General features: G+C 32.1%; 1 protein-coding gene, 1 long non-coding RNA gene and 1 other non-coding gene across 8 annotated transcripts; 1 reads left to right on the forward strand and 2 right to left on the reverse strand.

Moving 5' to 3' along the window:
• Positions 1–1,201: 1,201 nt before the first annotated feature.
• On the forward strand, positions 1,202–7,305 carry LOC125197359 (uncharacterized). 5 transcript variants are annotated; one of them, XR_016134890.1, is made up of 6 exons: positions 1,202–1,589; positions 1,909–1,984; positions 2,083–2,155; positions 3,967–4,019; positions 5,986–6,096; positions 7,028–7,305. It is a non-coding gene; the product is annotated as an uncharacterized LOC125197359 (long non-coding RNA). The 5 variants fall into 5 exon arrangements; XR_016134891.1 differs by having other exon boundaries at positions 1,202–1,410; XR_016134892.1 differs by having other exon boundaries at positions 1,203–1,410; positions 1,916–1,984.
• A 3,006-nt stretch (positions 7,306–10,311) lies between these two features.
• On the reverse strand, positions 10,312–15,456 carry LOC125202894 (ferric reduction oxidase 2-like). 2 transcript variants are annotated; one of them, XM_048101588.2, is made up of 8 exons: positions 15,216–15,456; positions 14,979–15,087; positions 14,711–14,902; positions 14,351–14,585; positions 12,986–13,313; positions 12,451–12,694; positions 11,087–11,778; positions 10,312–10,927 (listed from the first exon to the last, which is right to left on the reverse strand). In XM_048101588.2, the coding sequence occupies exons 1-8, from the start codon at positions 15,412–15,414 to the stop codon at positions 10,788–10,790; spliced, it is 2,139 nt and encodes a 712-aa protein (XP_047957545.1). In that variant the 5' UTR covers positions 15,415–15,456; the 3' UTR covers positions 10,312–10,787. The 2 variants fall into 2 exon arrangements, with proteins under 2 accessions (XP_047957545.1, XP_047958283.1); XM_048102326.2 differs by lacking the exon at positions 15,216–15,456 and having other exon boundaries at positions 14,711–14,915; positions 14,979–15,070.
• On the reverse strand, positions 10,518–10,591 carry TRNAV-AAC (transfer RNA valine (anticodon AAC)). The gene has a single exon. It is a non-coding gene; the product is annotated as a tRNA-Val (tRNA).
• Positions 15,457–18,509: the final 3,053 nt, after the last annotated feature.

The following is an 18,509-nucleotide window of genomic DNA, read 5'->3' on the forward strand; positions in this document are numbered from 1 at the left end:
ATATTAAAATATAAAATATTAAATACATAGATTTCAAAAATATAATAAAATTAAAATATTAGAGCTAAATACCAAAATATTAAATATAATTATATAAGAATTATAAAGTCCAAAACACTATTAAACGGCCCAATAAAAATTAAAACACATGCCCAAAAAATAATAAGAATAGCCCAATCCTATTTATTAAATTGGCCCATCTACATTAAAAAGGCCAAATAATGAGCCTAAATATATTACATTAGATTAGTACGAAATTAATTGAATTAATTAGACTATAACTAATTAAACTAATGCACTTGAGATCAAAACCATAATCTATACAACCATATAAAAGCTATTCTCTCCCAACACACTTGATGGCGCCGTTCCATGAAACCTTACCGATGCATCCACGGCAATATGCCGGAAAATCCACACAACCACCAAATCGCCGCCGCCGCCGCCGACACAAAACCAATGCTCTCTTTTTCTTTTTCTTTTTTTGTTTTAATTTCTCTTACATTAAATATCTATTCCCCCTCACACTTTCTCTCCCACATTAGATTTGATTAATTTATTAATATAACAATAAACTCTAATTTTCAAATTTGACATTAGTTAATATTTTTATATAAGCTAAATTATAGTAATAACAACTATATACACAATAATATTTTTTTTTTCTGCAATAGACATGTTGTAAAGATATATAATTAATAAAACGTGCACAAAAACAACAAAAAACTAAAAAAAATAAAAATAACTAATTATAAATCAAAACACTGAATATTATTGTTATTTTAATTAATTGACATGTCAAAAAAAAAAGGAAAATGGAAAATATAATGGAAAGGGTGTTGTGAATTCCTCCGTTAGCATAGGATCCTTCCCCAAAATATTATATATACTACTTCTATTTGATATGTATGATGAGAGAGCAGTGAATGCAAACAATTAGGCATTTTTTGGTCTAGTAATGGACTAAAAAACGCTACATCTACCAAAAGCCCACAAAATAAATGCTCATTAATATGAGCAAACCCTAATGGAATAAAAAACACCACATCTACCAAAAGCCCACAAAATAAATGCTCATTAATATAAGCAAACCCTAAATTTATCTTCATTTATAAAATCAATTCATATTTTCTCCAGTGCTCAAATCAAACGCATTCTCTATTTGTTTGTTAATATGTCTTTTTCAATATTCACATTCACTCTATATGAAATGCATCCTTTTTTATTTTTGTTAGATTTATTATAAAATAGTATTCAAAGCTTAACCCAGATTGCTTATTTTTAAGAACAATCGAGTTGAAGCTTTTCTATAGTTTTCGATTTTTTTTAATCAGAAATGATGGAAGTGGCTATTTCCTGCACCTCAATGGGTAGGAATCCATAAAAATGCTCCTGATCTGTGAAGAAGAGGTCATCCTACACTAATCTCGGTTCTAGATCTACCTTATTACCATATATCTATGTTAACTGCGATTTTTAGCGTGACTGGAGCGCATCACATTTAGATCTATATTGGAATTTTAATCTTTTCTTATAGTTTTGAATTTTTTACAGAAATGATGGAATAGCCAATTTCCTGACCCTCAATGGTTAGGAACTAACATTCATACTCCAGATCTGTAATTTTTATCTAAGAATTTTTTTTTGTACTTTACTCTACATTATTTGCGGCTGTAGATCTAACATTTAAGCATAAATCTACAACTATTGTTAGGGCTTCCTTGATTATGTGATGGAAGTTAAGTCGTATTTTAGTTGTGATTTATATGGGCATGTAAAGTATGCTCATTCCGCTAAATTTTTTTGTGAAATACTAATCATTTTTTTGAATCTCCAGTTGCATTCTAAATTTTTTCGAAGATTTTGCACATATAGATGTTTACCTCAATCTAATCTATATCTCTTTAGTCTTTAGGATTGAAACAACGCTGAAAAGATGATCTGGAGACAAATTTGCAGTGCATACAAACTATTGTATCAATAAGTTAAGTTTCTTATTCCTTCTACTCATTAATATTTACTCTCTATTAGGGAACTATTTCTTTAACATGTAGGTATTGACATCAAATTACATATATGTAGCTTAAAGTGAAACCGGAGAAGAAAACGATCAATATCAATTTTCATCCGAATTCATGTTAATATGTTGCATTAGGTATGTCTTAAACTTCTACCTAACTGCATAATTTTCATTTTACAAAGCTTAAAACATATATTGAAAATACATGTCTTGTTTTGTGTTTGGGCTTCAATAGATAAAGTAAGCTTTGTAGATTTTGTAAGCCTTTTCATAGTGCTTGTCTTCTTTGACATCAAAGCAAATAATTTGTTGGTTGCAGAGTGTGGCCTATATTGTCTTCTTCCTCAATCTTTAATTTCTGTTAACAACAAATATGCACATACTCAGTAATAGTATTATTATTACGAAATAAAGGAGTAGCATAATATCTAAATGATTAACTGAGTGGTGAGTCTTCTGTGTGATTTAAAAATTCTTCTTCTGAGAGTATTCATGTTTGTCCACTGTTAAATAATATTTTAAATTTTAATTGTGATCACCTATGTAATTATGAGTTGATATAGGTATTAGTAAAGGTTTATCACAGATCACGGTTAACAATGCAACTTTATTAAAAGAGACCAATAACCATTGGTCAATGAATGCTTCTTTAGTGTAATATTGAGTTAACTCAATTTTAAACAACTTTTCTAACTTGTTAGATAACTAATGGTCAAAAAATCTGCATATATCTGCTTTTATTAGGTGAATACAGAGTCCACTTAAATTTTAGTAATTAGTCCATATGTATGCTTGTAATTTTAAGAATTAAGATTATTTGTTAATTGTTTACATTATTTCTTTTCTATCATGTGTTGGATTATTTTTGCTTTCAAACTTTTTTTGTATTATAATCTTATGTACTGCATGTTTTTAAAATGTTTTTTTTTATATTTCACAACATGTTATTTATATATCTGATTCAATTATTTGTTATCTTATGTGTTGCATTAGTTCCACTTTTGGATGTTACACTACATCTTAGTGTATTAGTAAATAAATTACTACACCTTATTTTATTAATAAATAATCAACTTCATTTATTATTGATTGAGTTGTCTTTCCTCTTATGTACTGCTTTTATTTCAAGATTATTTCAAGGTTTGGATGTTACACAATACCTAAGTGTATTAATTAATTAACTACATTAAATAATATTTATTTTATTTATTTAGTAGATATAGTGATTGTTTGTCCCCTTAAATTCTGCTTTTATAAAATTATTGTAGTTTTAGTTTGATATATAAAAATAGTTTTTAATTATATTTAGCATTTGAAACTAAAATACTAATAGACATTACTTATATTCCACATACTAAAGCAGCAGGAAAATCCTAATACATAACAGGCCAATCTTAATTGCATTCACTGCATCTAAGTGATAATAATACTAATGCCCTCTATTTACAGTCTAATGGTTTTAATAAAACATCAGATCCAAAAGACAAAAGGATTGGCCTTTTCTTGATTTTAAACCCTAAGCATCAATCTTCAAGCCTCCTGCTCTTCATTACTCAGCTTTTTTTCCTGCATGCAATTGTCGAAATCTTCCTCCAAGTTTCTTTTGAGTGATGCTTTCATAATCCATTCTTCACCTTTTGCACATGTTTTAGTTGATGCAACTGGTTTATGCATGCCATCATCTCCCATCTGCCAATACAACAACCAAAAATTATGTTTGCCCTTTGCAATGATTATTATATAAATTTTTTGTATTTGAGAATATATACCTCATTAAGAATGTCTGATCCAAAGAGAAGGTCACTGAAACTTAAGCTTGATTCTCCTAATTCAGTATTTTGTGATATAAGAGATGCTGGCACATATTTCTCTATTACATGTGGTATAGTGCATATTTTGATAACACTAAAATGGTAATTCACTCTGTATTCCATGTCATTACGCAGGATAATTTTGAATAGAAAAGTTTTTCCAAGGATTTTCTCTTCAATTTCTGATGGTATGAAGTCCTCTTTTCCTACCTGAAAATAAAATTGTTTTATTCAATAAATAATATTGGTTTACAAGCCTAAATTATTGTTATTTAAAACTGATATATGTATTTATATTTATATACCTCATTATCTGCTAGTACAACCTCTCCAACTTTTTTTCCCATCATTTGGCGACTCTCTCTGTCCCATATCAATAGTGATGCATTGAAGGTTGAATCTACTACATTAAAAACAAACCTATATCTGTAATAAACAATTTTATTAGTTCTCTTTTGAAATACTAATATATACTCCCTCCGTCCCAGATAATTCGACCCAGTATTCCATTTCGGGCCGTCCCACATAATTTGTCCCATTTTTACCATTTTTAGTAGTGGACCCCATATTCCACTAACTCATTTCTACTCACATTTTATTATAATACTAATAGTACTTTAAAAGTATGACCCACATCCCACCAACTTTTTCAACTCACTTTCCATTAGATTTCTTAAAACTCGTGCCGGGTCAAAGTGTCCCAAATTATCTGGGACGGAGGGAGTAACAGATAAACTGCTTTAAAAGAGATAGTACCTTTCAATTGCTTCATGATAGTGTTTAGTGCATTTGGTGCAGTAGTACTGTTCTCCTTTTTTATCAACTTTTTTGCCACATATTTTGCATGACAAATAGAACCATTCCCCATAGTGAGGTAGCACAGTCTCTATCTTTCCACAAATCCAGTAGTTTCCTTCCTGTGTCCATGCATCAACAAACTTAATTACATAATAATTTTTTTATCTACTATGCAATTAGAATTAGAATAATACAAATGTATAAGTTATATTGCAAAGAACCTCTAAGCATAGTACATCCTCAAGACTTGTTATTTTTAGATCCTCATATTCATCAAGAGCCTTTTTGATAATTTTTCCAACATTGTGTTTGGTAAGACTAATCCTTGCATCTCGATAAATCCTGTGTGGTATGGTTATTAGAATAGATTTCATAACTTGTGTCTATAAAATGTTTTTCTACTAAGTGTTTGTTTACCATTTGCGTAGATCATGTACTTCTTTACAGTCAAAGTTTAGTAGCACATTGGAGACATTAAAATATGTTTCAACCCTGTTTTGACCTGCATTTTATCATATAAATATTAGAATACAAAATATATAGTTCCTGTGATATATTATAAATGCTATATGTTGCTGTACAAATCAAATCATTACCTTTAAACATGTTGACCTTGCAGAATCTCACAATTATAATTGGAATGGTTTCATTTTTAGAAGTCTCCATTTGATGTAAATAAGAGTCTACATGTTCTCCCCACAATGTGCAATAAATTTTCTTGTGCCTAGTTATAGAAAATTTAATATGTGACTTAGTATTTGGTTAAAACATATATCAAAGCAAAGATGTCTTACTTATCCATGATCTGCAACTCTAGGAGTTTAGAGTTTCCTTGTGTCACCTCATTTCCAATATCCACCACAACACCCATTATATTTGTGTTAATAAATAAATAAAATTAGTATATAATTTGTATAAAGCTTTAACAAAAATCACGAAATGTAAAAGGAATTCTACCAAATAGTGGCTCCTTATCAATTCTTTTTATTTCTGCCACTTCCTTGAAATTATTGAACTGGAAGACATGTTCTGGAAATTTGAGGTCTTCCACTTCAAGAACTTCAGTTTTTGTGTTCATAAATAGGCGGTGTTCGTTTGTAGTGACTCTGTTTGTTACACGGTTTCTATTCACAAAGAAATTGCGAATACAAAAACTTTGTTTTCTTTGATTTGGTCTTTGAATTTATGCATTATATCACGTGGGAAACTTGCATGAATCTGATTCCCCTGCAATAAAAATATGTAGAATTTAGAATATCTCATTACTGATAATAAAACTGTAAAGTTAGATGCATACCTCCTTATCTTCAAGAACACAATCAAGGGAGCTTATATTTGTCTTGTTGCTTCCTGCAGAAACTTCATATGCTCTAACACATCTAGTTTTGATTACCCACTTGGAAGTATATGGTTGAAGATCTTTAGCAAAGTAAACAGAGGCATTGTTGGAATATAGAATCTGAAATGGTGAGTGCATTTGTTCCTTGTCTTTTGTTCTATATATAGAGGAGTGTGTGTGCTTTAGCTCATTTTTTGAAATTTGAATTTGAATATGATTTTACATATATCCTTTGGATAATTGGATTAAAATTAGTTTTTCAATAGAATCATGTGTAATAAACATAGTTTTTGTTGAGCTCGTAGTTTAACTTCAGATTTAGTGATGTTTTAGGTTTTGCTGCAACTTGTGCCTTTATTATTTGTCATGTAAAACTTAGTTCTGGACTAAAGACAATTAGTATGTACTTGTTAGGTTGTTAAGGTGTGTACCTGTCAACTTATTTTTCTTGAGATTTATTTTTAAATATATAAATGTGTTAGTAAATTAAAATTAGGTATGTACATTTCTTATTACTCTCTACCAATTAGTGAAAGCATTTATCTCTGCATTCTGTTCTATTTATAGTAAATTTAAAATTTTAATTTCTGTACATTTTTTTAATTTTAATTTGTTATTATTATTCATTTGTTCCAGATAGTAAATTTATCCTTTGGATATTTGAACTTAATTTTATTTTTCAATGTATTCATATCTAATACTCATTGGTTCTTGATATGTTTTTGGTTTTGCTGCAACATCTGGCCTTACTGTTTATTATGCAAAAGTTAGTTATAGGTGTGGACATCTAAACTTGAGAAAGTTAACTCACTGAATTCATATTTCTTTAGATTTATTTTAAATATTGATATTAGTCAATCAAATATCAAATTTCAATAAACTTAATAAGTTATTATCTGTCATTATTCATGTGTAATAGGTATTTGTTCTTCAAATGTTCTAGGTTTTATTGCAATTTGTTGCAGTATTATTATTTGTTATGCAGATGTTAATTGTTTGCATTTTGTGAGCAATTTGTTTGGTCTTATTATTCTATAACCGTTCTTATTGTTTTTTTAGGGTATATAATGATCAGCCAATTTTTCAAGTACAGAAAGTGTAGAAGTTGTCTTATCTAAGAGGCAAAGCATGGAATCTGAAATATAAATAACTCCAGTCTGCTTCATGTTATGCAAGATAATTAGTGGATGCTTACTTGTTGTGTTAGATAGCTGTTGGATATTTATTTGTCTTGGAATGATCAATTTATAGTTCCCATATAATCTGACACAGCTGCCTATCTGCCTATCTTGTTGTAAAATGAGTATTACTTGGAATAATATTTGATAATATATGTCTCTTGAATTATGTAGTATGGTTAGCAAGAATTTCATTAAGTTAGGCGGGAAAAATGGGCCCACAAAAACTGGGGCTTTATATATGTATAGATTTATTTTAAATATTGATATTAGTCAATCAAATATCAGATTTCAATAAACTTAATAAGTTATTATCTGTCATTATTCATGTGTAATAGGTATTTGTTCTTCAAATGTTCTAGGTTTTATTTAGACTTGCCCACGGTTCATGAACCGGCGGTTTCGGTTCGAAACCGCCGGTTCCGGTTTTCGGAAATATGGAACCAGAACCGAACCGTGAGGCTGTTTCACGGTTTCGGTTTCGGTTCGAAAACCGGCGGTTTCGGTTTCGATTCCGAACTGCCGGTTTTTGGACGGTTCGTAGCGGTTTAGGTTCGGTTTCACGGTTTCGCGGTTTTTTCTCTTAATTTTTTTTGCCATGTAGTTTGAAATTCATAAAATAAATTGAAACAAGGAAATGGATAGTTTAAATTGAATTAGGACGAGTAAAGTGAAAATGATATCAAATTACAATATGATAAGATTTACAAACAAATTACAATATGATATAATTTACAAACAAATTATAAAGTGATATAAATAGGGGGAATGAGATCCAATTTGAATTTAAAATGAACATTTCAAAAAAAAAAATTAAAAAAATGATGTTTTGTGCAATCAATTTTGAATTGTGTAGCCATCACCCACCGCCAACCAATCAATTTTGAAGACTACAATTTCATTAATCAATGTTAATTAGAGTATTATGTTTTATATAAAGTAATCAATTCTTCTAAGTTTTATTAAACAATGTTCAATAAATATTTATTAATAATAATCCATACTCCATAGACTCCATACATAAATAATTGTGTTAAATAAAATACGAAATAGTATTATAAAGTTATTATCATAATCAATGGTCCATACTCCATAGACTCCATCTTGTAATTTAGTTTATTTTATTTTATTATCTTTTCGTTTTCCAAATTACCATCCAATTTTATCAAATACTCCCTCCGTCCCGCTTTAGGAGTCACGGTTGAGTCGGACACATGTTTTAAGAAAAAAGTGTTTGAATGTGTAATAAATAAATATTGTAGTGGAAGTTGAGACCCACTTTTAATTGAGTGTCCAATAAATAAATGTTATAGTGGATGTTGGGACCCACTTTTAACATTTTTTCATTAGTTGTAGTGATGTTGAGACCCACTTTTAACACTTCGTAGGCATTTTTTATTAATTTATCTCAACCGAAACTCCTAAAGCGAGACGCCCAAAATTGATCAACCGGGACTCCTAAAATGGGACGGAGGGAGTAGTATTATAAAGCTATTTTTGCTGCAAAATTTCGTCCCACATTACTGTTTCCACGAATATTACTAATTCCAAAAATGAAAGTTACTTATAAAAGTATAAAACTCAAAAATCGGATCATTCAACAATGTTTTATTTAGTGGAGTATAGTTTTAATATAAGGATTAACTATGTTTAAATTTATCATTGCAGTGGCGGCTCGGAACCGTGAAACCGCCGGTTAACCGATAGTTCGGTCGTGGTTTCGGTTCGAAAATTTTGGAACCTGAACCGAACCACGGTTCTAAAATTCACGATTTCGGTTAGAGATATTTCTCACGGTTTCGGTTCGGAACCGTAACCGGCGGTTACGGTTTCGGTTTTAACCGCCGGTTCGATAAACCTTGGGCAGCTTTAGGTTTTATTGCAATTTGTTGCAGTATTATTATTTGTTATGCAGATGTTAATTGTTTGCATTTTGTGAGCAATTTGTTTGGTCTTATTATTCTATAACCGTTCTTATTGTTTTTTATAGGGTATATAATGATCAGCCAATTTTTCAAGTACAGAAAGTGTAGAAGTTGTCTTATCTAAGAGGCAAAACATGGAATCTAAAATATAAATAACTCCAGTCTGCTTCATGTTATGCAAGATAATTAGTGGATGCTTACTTGTTGTGTTAGATAGCTGTTGGATATTTATTTGTCTTGGAATGATCAATTTATAGTTCCCATATAATCTGACACAGCTGCCAATCTGCCTATCTTGCTGTAAAATGAGTATTACTTGGAATAATATTTGATAATATATGTCTCTTGAATTATGTAGTATGGTTAGCAAGAATTTCATTAAGTTAGGCGGGAAAAATGGGCCAAAAAAAACTGGGGCTTTATATATGTATTGATTGATTTGTTACTTAGTATTTGTTATTTTATTCCATTACAATGTTTTTTAGCCAGCGGATAGATAGTGGCGGGGTTAACACTGGTTAACTTTTTAAATTTATCTTTACGCGATTAAACAAAAGGATAACAGGAATAGCTCCAAATAAAGAAAAAAAGCGATTAATTTATCTATCACTGTAAAAAAATCAAACCAGTTTATTAATGCAGGCCAAAAAATTTGGCCAATGAATTTGAAATGAATAATTTCTCTTAGACAGAAACGTCTATTTAGAGTCCATCCATTCAATCATTTTTATTTTATTCTTAGTAATACATTAAGCAATGTTCTGAAAAATAATTTATTAAATTAATGTAATTGTCCCAATTGTATATATTTGTAAATATGCATAAAATTATTTTCAATTGAAATTTTTTAATGGAACTTCAACGCCACATTAATGGACATTCTCTCCCAAATATATATATAAAAAAACAGAAAAAAAAAAAAAGAACACAATGAATGCAAAAAAAATGTACTCCATAAAAATGGCAATTCCTACACTAATTCTCTACCGCCAAAAGCTGGTTAGATTATCAAATCAATCAAAAAAATCAAATTAGCTTGCAAAATTAAGTTTCTCTCATGAAGAAGTTAGTGATCCAATAGCAAGGTTAGGATTAGGTGACTAAAGCAAGGATTTTTGGAAGCCAAAATCAAGTTTTTTTGGGAATCTCTGAATTTCATCCACCTTGGGAAAAAAATTCCAAATTTTTACTTGTTGTATTTTTAAAAGTAGTGGCATTTAAAAAATTAATGTTAATACAATTTGCTTCTATAAAACTGCATTAACATATTTAGTTTATCAACAATTAGTGGAGAAATGGTGCACTCTAAAGCTGATTACACTACTACTGAAGTTTGCTAGCAAAGGCAATGTTGAGATTGGGAACTCAAGCTAAGTTTCATTGGTAGCTCAAGCTAACAAGCCAAAGTGAATTCAATGTACATAGAGTACAAAAAATAATACAATTTGGCTTCGCCCGGGTTCGAACCGGAGACCTTCAGTGTGTTAGACTGACGTGATAACCAACTACACCACGAAACCATCTTCTATTGTTTCGTTGTTTAATTTGTTACTACAATTGATTTACTTCGATATTACTCGTGTTCGAGTGTCATTTTAATAGACATAGCGTCTCAACCCAATTCATACTAGTATAACATTTCTATATGAAATATTAAGCATCAAACAAAATAAACGATTTTGTGTACAAAGTTGAGAGTTCGTTGTTGATCAGAAATCACCAACTAAAACTGATAGACTCAAAATGCAGATTTTGAACCAAACCCGATGAACATATATACGCAACCTGACGCCTCAACTTCTTCGGCCCACAAACCAAAACTCCAACACTCGACTCCTTCCGCTCGAACAAATATCCTGTGCACGGGCGGAGCCAGAAAATTATCAAAAATATATATTCAAATTTTTAATAATTTAAGAAGTGACATTTAATAAATAGATTTAAACAAAAGAATATGCTCCTATATAAATATTTTAATTTCATAACTAATTAATAATTAAGTAAAATGAACTCACTCTTAAGATCCGGCCTTTCCCCATAGTGAACATTGATGGACTCCGCCAGCGACAGCCGCGGCAAGCTCTCCATCTCCGCGTCGCCACACGGTGGCGACGCGGCCATATTCCGTATCTGCGTCGTCTCCTTTCCCGCCCGCGCCTTATTCCACAAAAATCCGGCCGTCGAGGCCGCCACCACAGCCGCGCAGATGATCGCCACGTGGATCGCGGCTCTCGCGGCCGTGGAGTACACTCGATTCGAGTTCCGATCGATCGGATAGATGTAGTACCTCGTTAACATCCCGATTGCCACGAGGTAGGTGATGAATGACGAGGCGATCACGGCGGCGAGCCACAGCCAGCTGCTGCCGTTGCCTAGGGTTGCGGCGAGGGGCGGGTCGGTCGGGCTCGGGTTGAACCCGACTGTGCGAGGGGACTTGTCGTTTTCCTGTGGCGGCGGCGGCGGCTGATTCTGGCGGGTGACGTAGGCCTCGATTTGGAGATTTAGGTTGGAGAGGTGCGGTGGGGCGCCGGAGATTGGGAGGATGAGGTCGAGCATGGTGAGGTCGGCTGAGTACTTGAAGGCGGCGACGAGGAGGATCTGCGGGGTCGGGTGTTTTAGGGTTTCGGCCGTGTGGATGAGGTCGCGGATGATGGAGATGAACGGGGTCACACCGCTGCCACCGCTCACCATCACTAGGAGGTCGTGCCTGCAGAAAACGTTGTGCCTGATGTTAGATTTTACGAGGACTAATCTCATTCATTGAAGCATACTTGATACTGAAACATTATCAACCAAATTAACAATATAATATATAGTGAGGTGTCATCCCATGATAACTTGTTTTTACTTCACATTTTCGATGTCAAACAACTCATATGTGAATATCTGATCAATATATAGTACTCCCTCCGTCCCAGAGAAGTTGGCATACTTTGAAAATGGCATGGGATTTTAGGAGGTGTTGTTTTGTATGTTAAATGGAGAGAGAAAATATAATTTTTATATTAATGTGAGAGAGAACTTTTTCCAAAAAGGGAAATGTGACATCTTTTGTGGGACAAACTAAAAAAGAAAGTGTGCCAACTTCTCTGGGACGGAGGGAGTAATTATATCTAATAAGCAAGCATACATTCTATGGTCTACTACTCTACTTGACTTCAAGATCAATTGCTTGCATGTCTAAATGTTTCATTTTCTAAAAAATGGGTGTCTACAATTAAATGTCACATCTATTTTGAGTAAGTTATCTTACACTCCAATACTCTATTTGCATCATTCAAAGAGACACACTTGCTTGTTCGACGCGTGATTTTATATAGTAGTGTGTACTTAAGTGGGGTGAGAGTAAAGTAGAGATGGTATATAGTGGATTGCATACCTTAGGAAATCGGTCGAGGCAGGTCCGTAAGGCCCTTCGATGGAGACATCGAGGCGATCGGGCGGAGTGGGTGAAGCAACCAAGTCAATGAGTTTAGTAGTCCATTTTCCTTCCCTTTTAATGATCACACTTATGTTATCACTCTCCAAACTACTACTTGAACTAACAGTAAATGGATGCCATTGCAGCTTAGAAATGCTTGGCACATTCATGAATATGATGCTAGTTGGACTGTAGTTTAAACCTGACAATAAATCATCAACCAAAACAACAATACATATATTAATAGTGTTACTACAAATGCATATAGATTTAATATGCAAAAACTTGTGTACATCCAGATATACAAGCCATTATCTCAATTAGGATTCATCAATTCCAATTAAAAATTTAAATTGTAAAGGATGCACCTAGCTATCAGTTCATGGTTCAACCGATCGAACCGATTTGACCACTTGTCGAGCCGATATACTATAACGAATATTTGAAATTAAAATTTATAAATTCTGCCTGTGCATATATATGTTAGATATACCTTTGTTCTTGGAGAAGTTGAGCTCGACGGTGTGGCAAGGAAGGACCCGAGCGGAGACGAGGCGAACGTGGTGCCTCGATTGGAGGAATCTGAGGTATCGGTCAATCATGAAGAGGAAGAAGCCGGGGAGCATTATGGAGGCGTAGCTGACGCCAACATGAAGCACGAAGAAGAAGACAAAGAGAATGTAGAGGTAATGTGTGTAGAAGAAGAGCTCAAACATTCTTTTTCTAATCCTTGGAAATGTGGTAGCCCATAGGAATAATCCTGCTAACAGAGATATCTCTCCTGCTATATTTGAGATTCCTGTATTTTCCCATTTCATCATCTGAAGTTTACACAAAAGCTTTGATCAATATTCTTATTACAAATGTGTTTTTATGAATTGGAACAGTTTTTTTTAAAATCAGGGTATATATGAATATGATTGTTCTAAATTTAATTTGTAATAATGTTAATAATCTTATCACAAGTAGTATAGTAATCACTATAACTAATAATAACAATAAGACAAACTAATGTTTCTCTATCATTAAATTTCAAATAATTAATAACTACTACTATGTGAAATTTTATCATACTATATGATACAGATTTGTCACATATATACAGAAACACGAGCATTGCATATTTGTAAGAATTATCCATGCAGACTATTATTAAATTGAGGGATTAATTTGCGTGTTCTTCAAAGCACGTACACCTCATCAAAAAGAAGAGGAATATAATAAATAAAAATAAAATAAAATAAAATAAAATGGCAGACTGCAAGTATTATTATATGGTGTCACGTGCCATACATGTAAAAGACGAGTGCACTACTATCCAAATTTAATACAAATCCTCACCGCAGAGCACTATATATACATTACCATCACTCAAAAATAAAAGTTGTATATATACCTCTAGCTATCTTTAAAAAAAAAGATTTATGTATAAGTAATTCTTCGGATAAACATCCAGTTTCGACCGATAAACGATATATAGCATGAAATATATTTTACCAATGACTAATAAAATAGCCATTTAAGAAAATAAAAATAAAATATAGCTGGTTTAAGATAATAAGGTAGAAACTAGAAACCCCATTCTTACATGTTTTGCTCCTTAATTAATTATTAGGAATTAATGATTAATCTTTAAAATAGAACGGTTCTAAAACTAAAACTACTATAATCAATTGTGAACTACCTAAAATATTAAATATAACAAAATGACTACTTCATATTGTTATAACCATAATAAGGATACTTGAGTTAATAGTAATGAGGAGTTGAATTATAGTAATATATAGTCGAAAAAAAATCTCATCATCTACCAAAAATAATCTCATTTTGGTGTATATATTTTTGAAAATTAAATTACCTGTGATATTCGATGAGTGGAAGCCCAGTAGATGATGTAACATAGGCCATGAGCGGTGAATAAGGTCATGACAATGTGGCCCACCCATATATGGTATTTAATGCTACCCTCCGACGTTAGCCCCAAAAACTGCAGCACCGATGAGCCACGTGTCACCGGGAAGAATAGGAAAGTCAACGCTATGTTTCCGACCATTCCCAGCCGGAGCGCCGCCATGTCCAGCTTCGCCTCCCACCTGCGCCACATTCATACAATTCAATACACATCAACAAACTCCATAATTTCGAATTCAATTAATAATTTTACGTGTCAATTAATATAGTATAGATTGAGGGAAACTAATTAATTAAAATATCTTACACTTTTTCTCCACTTCGTGCGGTAGAAATGGTAGTAATTCTTGCAAAATCGTTGTGTAAATAGGTGGCTAAATTCCAAATAAGAAGAGCAATAAACATGAGGAAGAAAGCAAGCTCGATTCTTGAAACAATTCCTAGCCCTTTGATGATCATTGGCCTCTTCCATATCCCTATCCGATTCTCTCCTTCTCCACTGTCCATCACAACTAATAATATTTCAAAAAAAAAAAATTATAGTATTAATTTATTATGGTTTATATGCAAAATACCTCTTGGTATTCTTGATTTGGGAGTTGTTGTTCTTGCCTAGATGAAGATACACACATCCCAATAGTGCAATTACCACAATTGGAGATGTGAATACCAACAAATTTGCACCTGAAAATAACATTTGAATGAGAATATATGTACTGATTAACACGTGACAAAGAAAACCAAATGTTCCACCAATTACAATTATGAAGAAAATAAATGTAATTTTTTTCAAATCTTGAGAGTCATGACACCTTGGTTGGTTCCGAAGTAAGTGGTGGTGGTTTTAGCTCGGAGCGCCGGCAGCCATGTATGTTTATAGGCGTATGTTGGCATCGCCACAAACAAAACAAGGTAGCCGGCAAACACCGCCGCCGCCAACGCCGCTATCGCCGCCCGCATAGCTCTCTTGCCACCGCCACCCCCCGGCGTCCCTCTTCTTTGTGGATCCATTTAATTGTTAGTATATGCTTTTCCCTGTCTTTTATAACTATTTATAGTGTTTTTATTTTTAGGGATTTTTTTAAGGGAAAATGAATTTATTATGTAGAATGTTTTTGAAATTGATGGGAGAATGAATAGGGATTGATATAAAGGTGCGACAGCGCCTAGATTTTGTTCACTATTAGTAAACTAATTAATCATCCAATATTGATTTCTTGATATTTTTTGCCCTCATAATTTGTTCCACATTAATTTTTATGCACTGAAAAGAAGTAAAAGTATCTGATTCATAAATGACACGACGTTCTTGTATAATGGATTAAGTGAAAAAATTGAATTGGGTGTGACATGGCAGTAGTTGACATATTTCCAAATGTCAAAATCTTTGCATATTCACCAAAAGATGCATGGTACATGCAATTAGTATACAGTTGTACTCCACGTCACCAGCTATAAGAATTAGCACTTGTTGCTTCCTGCATTTGGAATTATTATAACGCAATCAACTTAGAAAATGGGAAAATAATTTCAAATACTATCATGTGGTCTAATGTTTATTTTCTTTATTCTAGAGTAGAGCATTTGAGTAAGAAATGGTGGGATTAGTGTATTTCCAAAATAAAGGGGAAAGTGTGGAGTCATGAGTTTTTATTAATTAAGAATCGTGATTCGTGTGCTCTAAGTGTGCTTGCTATGTGTTCAACTTCATCAATCCCTTTATTATTCTTTTCTTGTCCTATTAATTAAAAGTAAATTGATTTTGGTGTTTTTCCATTTTTTCTTCTTTCTTCAATTTATATTTATATTTTTGAAAGTCTCCTTGTAATGACTTAGTAGTAAAGTGGGTATTTCTAAAGTCGAACAAAATTTATTAGAGGTATGAACCCGATCACGCTTTAATAGGTATGTCAGACACCAGATTTTCTAAATATGATTTCTGCCATTTGTTACACTTGATTTTTCAAATATATATGGTACTACTAAAAGAATAGAGAAAAACGAAGACATTTTTCCAAAATCAGTATAAAAAAAGAAAAAGAGAAAAACGAAGACATTTGTGCCACTTTTTGCTCCAATTCGTTCACAAAAAGTCATTGTACATTATTGCAAGTCGATCTTGCGCAGTCGCTTATGTTAAATTTTTTTGTTTATTCAGAAATAAGATAAATAGTTACTCCATAACAAACCTACTATTAGCTACTACTAGGCATAGTTTGGTAGCTATAATAACTGTAGATTAGATTATTTTAATGCATACGAAACATGCAGAATAGATTATTAATCACATTTTATTAGATAATTTATACCAATGATAATTTAACTTACGATAGTTTTATAAACCTACCGAACTAAGCCTAGGAGAAGGCAATGACTAAAGTTTATGAGTTATCGAGTTTCATTCATGACTATCTCCTACTAAATATTAATCAATCAACGTTAACTTTACCGTAAATAAAATAGCAAAAATTCAATCTACTTTGCCCCTTAATTGAACTGCTTTTTTAAGGAGATATGGATAAAAATACTATAGTACTCCGTACTTGTTAGTATGTATCTTTTCCGCTTGATTTATCATATAGAATTCACATTAGATTAGAGAAAAAATACCCATAGTTGAGGAAGAGAATCTTCCCCACCCCCATAATATACATAAAAAGGGAGAAGAAAAGGTTAAAAAGATCAAGTAAAGTGGACCATTGCAATAGTGAAAGTGAAGAGATTGCATTTCAAAGAGCAAGTGGGGAAGTTTGGTTCACAAACGTGCATGGTGATAAAATGTCGCAATATTGAAGAGCACTTTATAGGGCCATAAACAAGCCGACTCTACTACAAAAATGATTTAGGGACCATATGCCAAACAAATTACCTATCATGGCAACTCAATTTTAATTTACATGTTTATATTCAGCGAAAACAACCAAGTGTACAAAATACTTTAAATGGCTACTAGCTATAGCACTAAATGGCTACTAGCTATATCACTGAAAAATACTACTTCCTCCGTCCCATTAAATATGCAACATTTGGGAATTGGCACAAGTTTTTATGCAGTGTTGTTTTGTGAGTTAAAGAAGAGAGAATAAAGTAAGAGAGATGAAAAAGTAGAGATAGAGATGTTTCTATTTTAGGAAACGTTTTATTTTTAGTGGGACAAACTAAAAAGGAAAACGTTTCATTTCTAATGGGACAGAGAGAGTATAATATTAACCACACAAATTTTTCCGCCGATAGATGTAATCAAGATTATCGACGAATGATTGGTTTCGATGTAAACTATGTTGGAAAAAATTACTAACAGATAATATCAACTTGAATGCTAGGAACGTTCATACAAAAGGTAGGAATGTCCACCTAGCCCGTCTCTGAGTTCACAGGCACCAAGCATTTTTTCAATGAGCGAAGTCGTGATCAATTTAATGTTAGGTTTATAATGGATTAATTTTTTAAAATTCGCATGACTGAAATTTTATGTTTTCCAATTATTATAAATAGAGAAAGGAAACATACTTTATATTAATGGGGAGTGATCAATTGCTAACTCATCCCTTAGTTGCCAATTGTGGTCTACAATTTACCATGTGTAATTTTGTTTTTCATTTTTTAATATTAAAAAGATAATAGCAACTATCAAATTTAGGATTTAGAAATACAATATCAATACAGTGTATGAAATACATCAACACGAAAACATAATAATGTCAAAACAATTTCATATTGACATTTTACAAGCATAATATTGACATATTATGAAAGGTGTATTGACATAAATCTGTTCGTCAAAAATACGAAAATTCAAAAAAAAAATTCAATTTTTTTTCAAATTTTGACGTCGGAACATATGCATGTAGTATATCGTTGGAATCCTTATAAAATTATCTTTAATTTGATATATTTTATATGAATTTAAAGTTTTGAGATTTCTTTTAAAAGTTAGTTATAACTAACTTGACATTAATACCCCTATTGATTTTTATTGGAATTAATCTTATAGTCTTATTGACGTTTTTTTGTTGATCGTATTGACATTTCGTGGTTGATGATCTAGGCCTTTAATTTGAATATCTAATGGCAATTATTGAGTTGTAGTTAGCAATTAAGCATTG

This window comes from Salvia hispanica, chromosome 2 (assembly GCF_029641045.1).
Source record: "Salvia hispanica isolate PSC_SH4W2 chromosome 2, Shi_PSC_v1, whole genome shotgun sequence".
NCBI classification, from domain to species: domain Eukaryota; kingdom Viridiplantae; phylum Streptophyta; class Magnoliopsida; order Lamiales; family Lamiaceae; genus Salvia; species Salvia hispanica.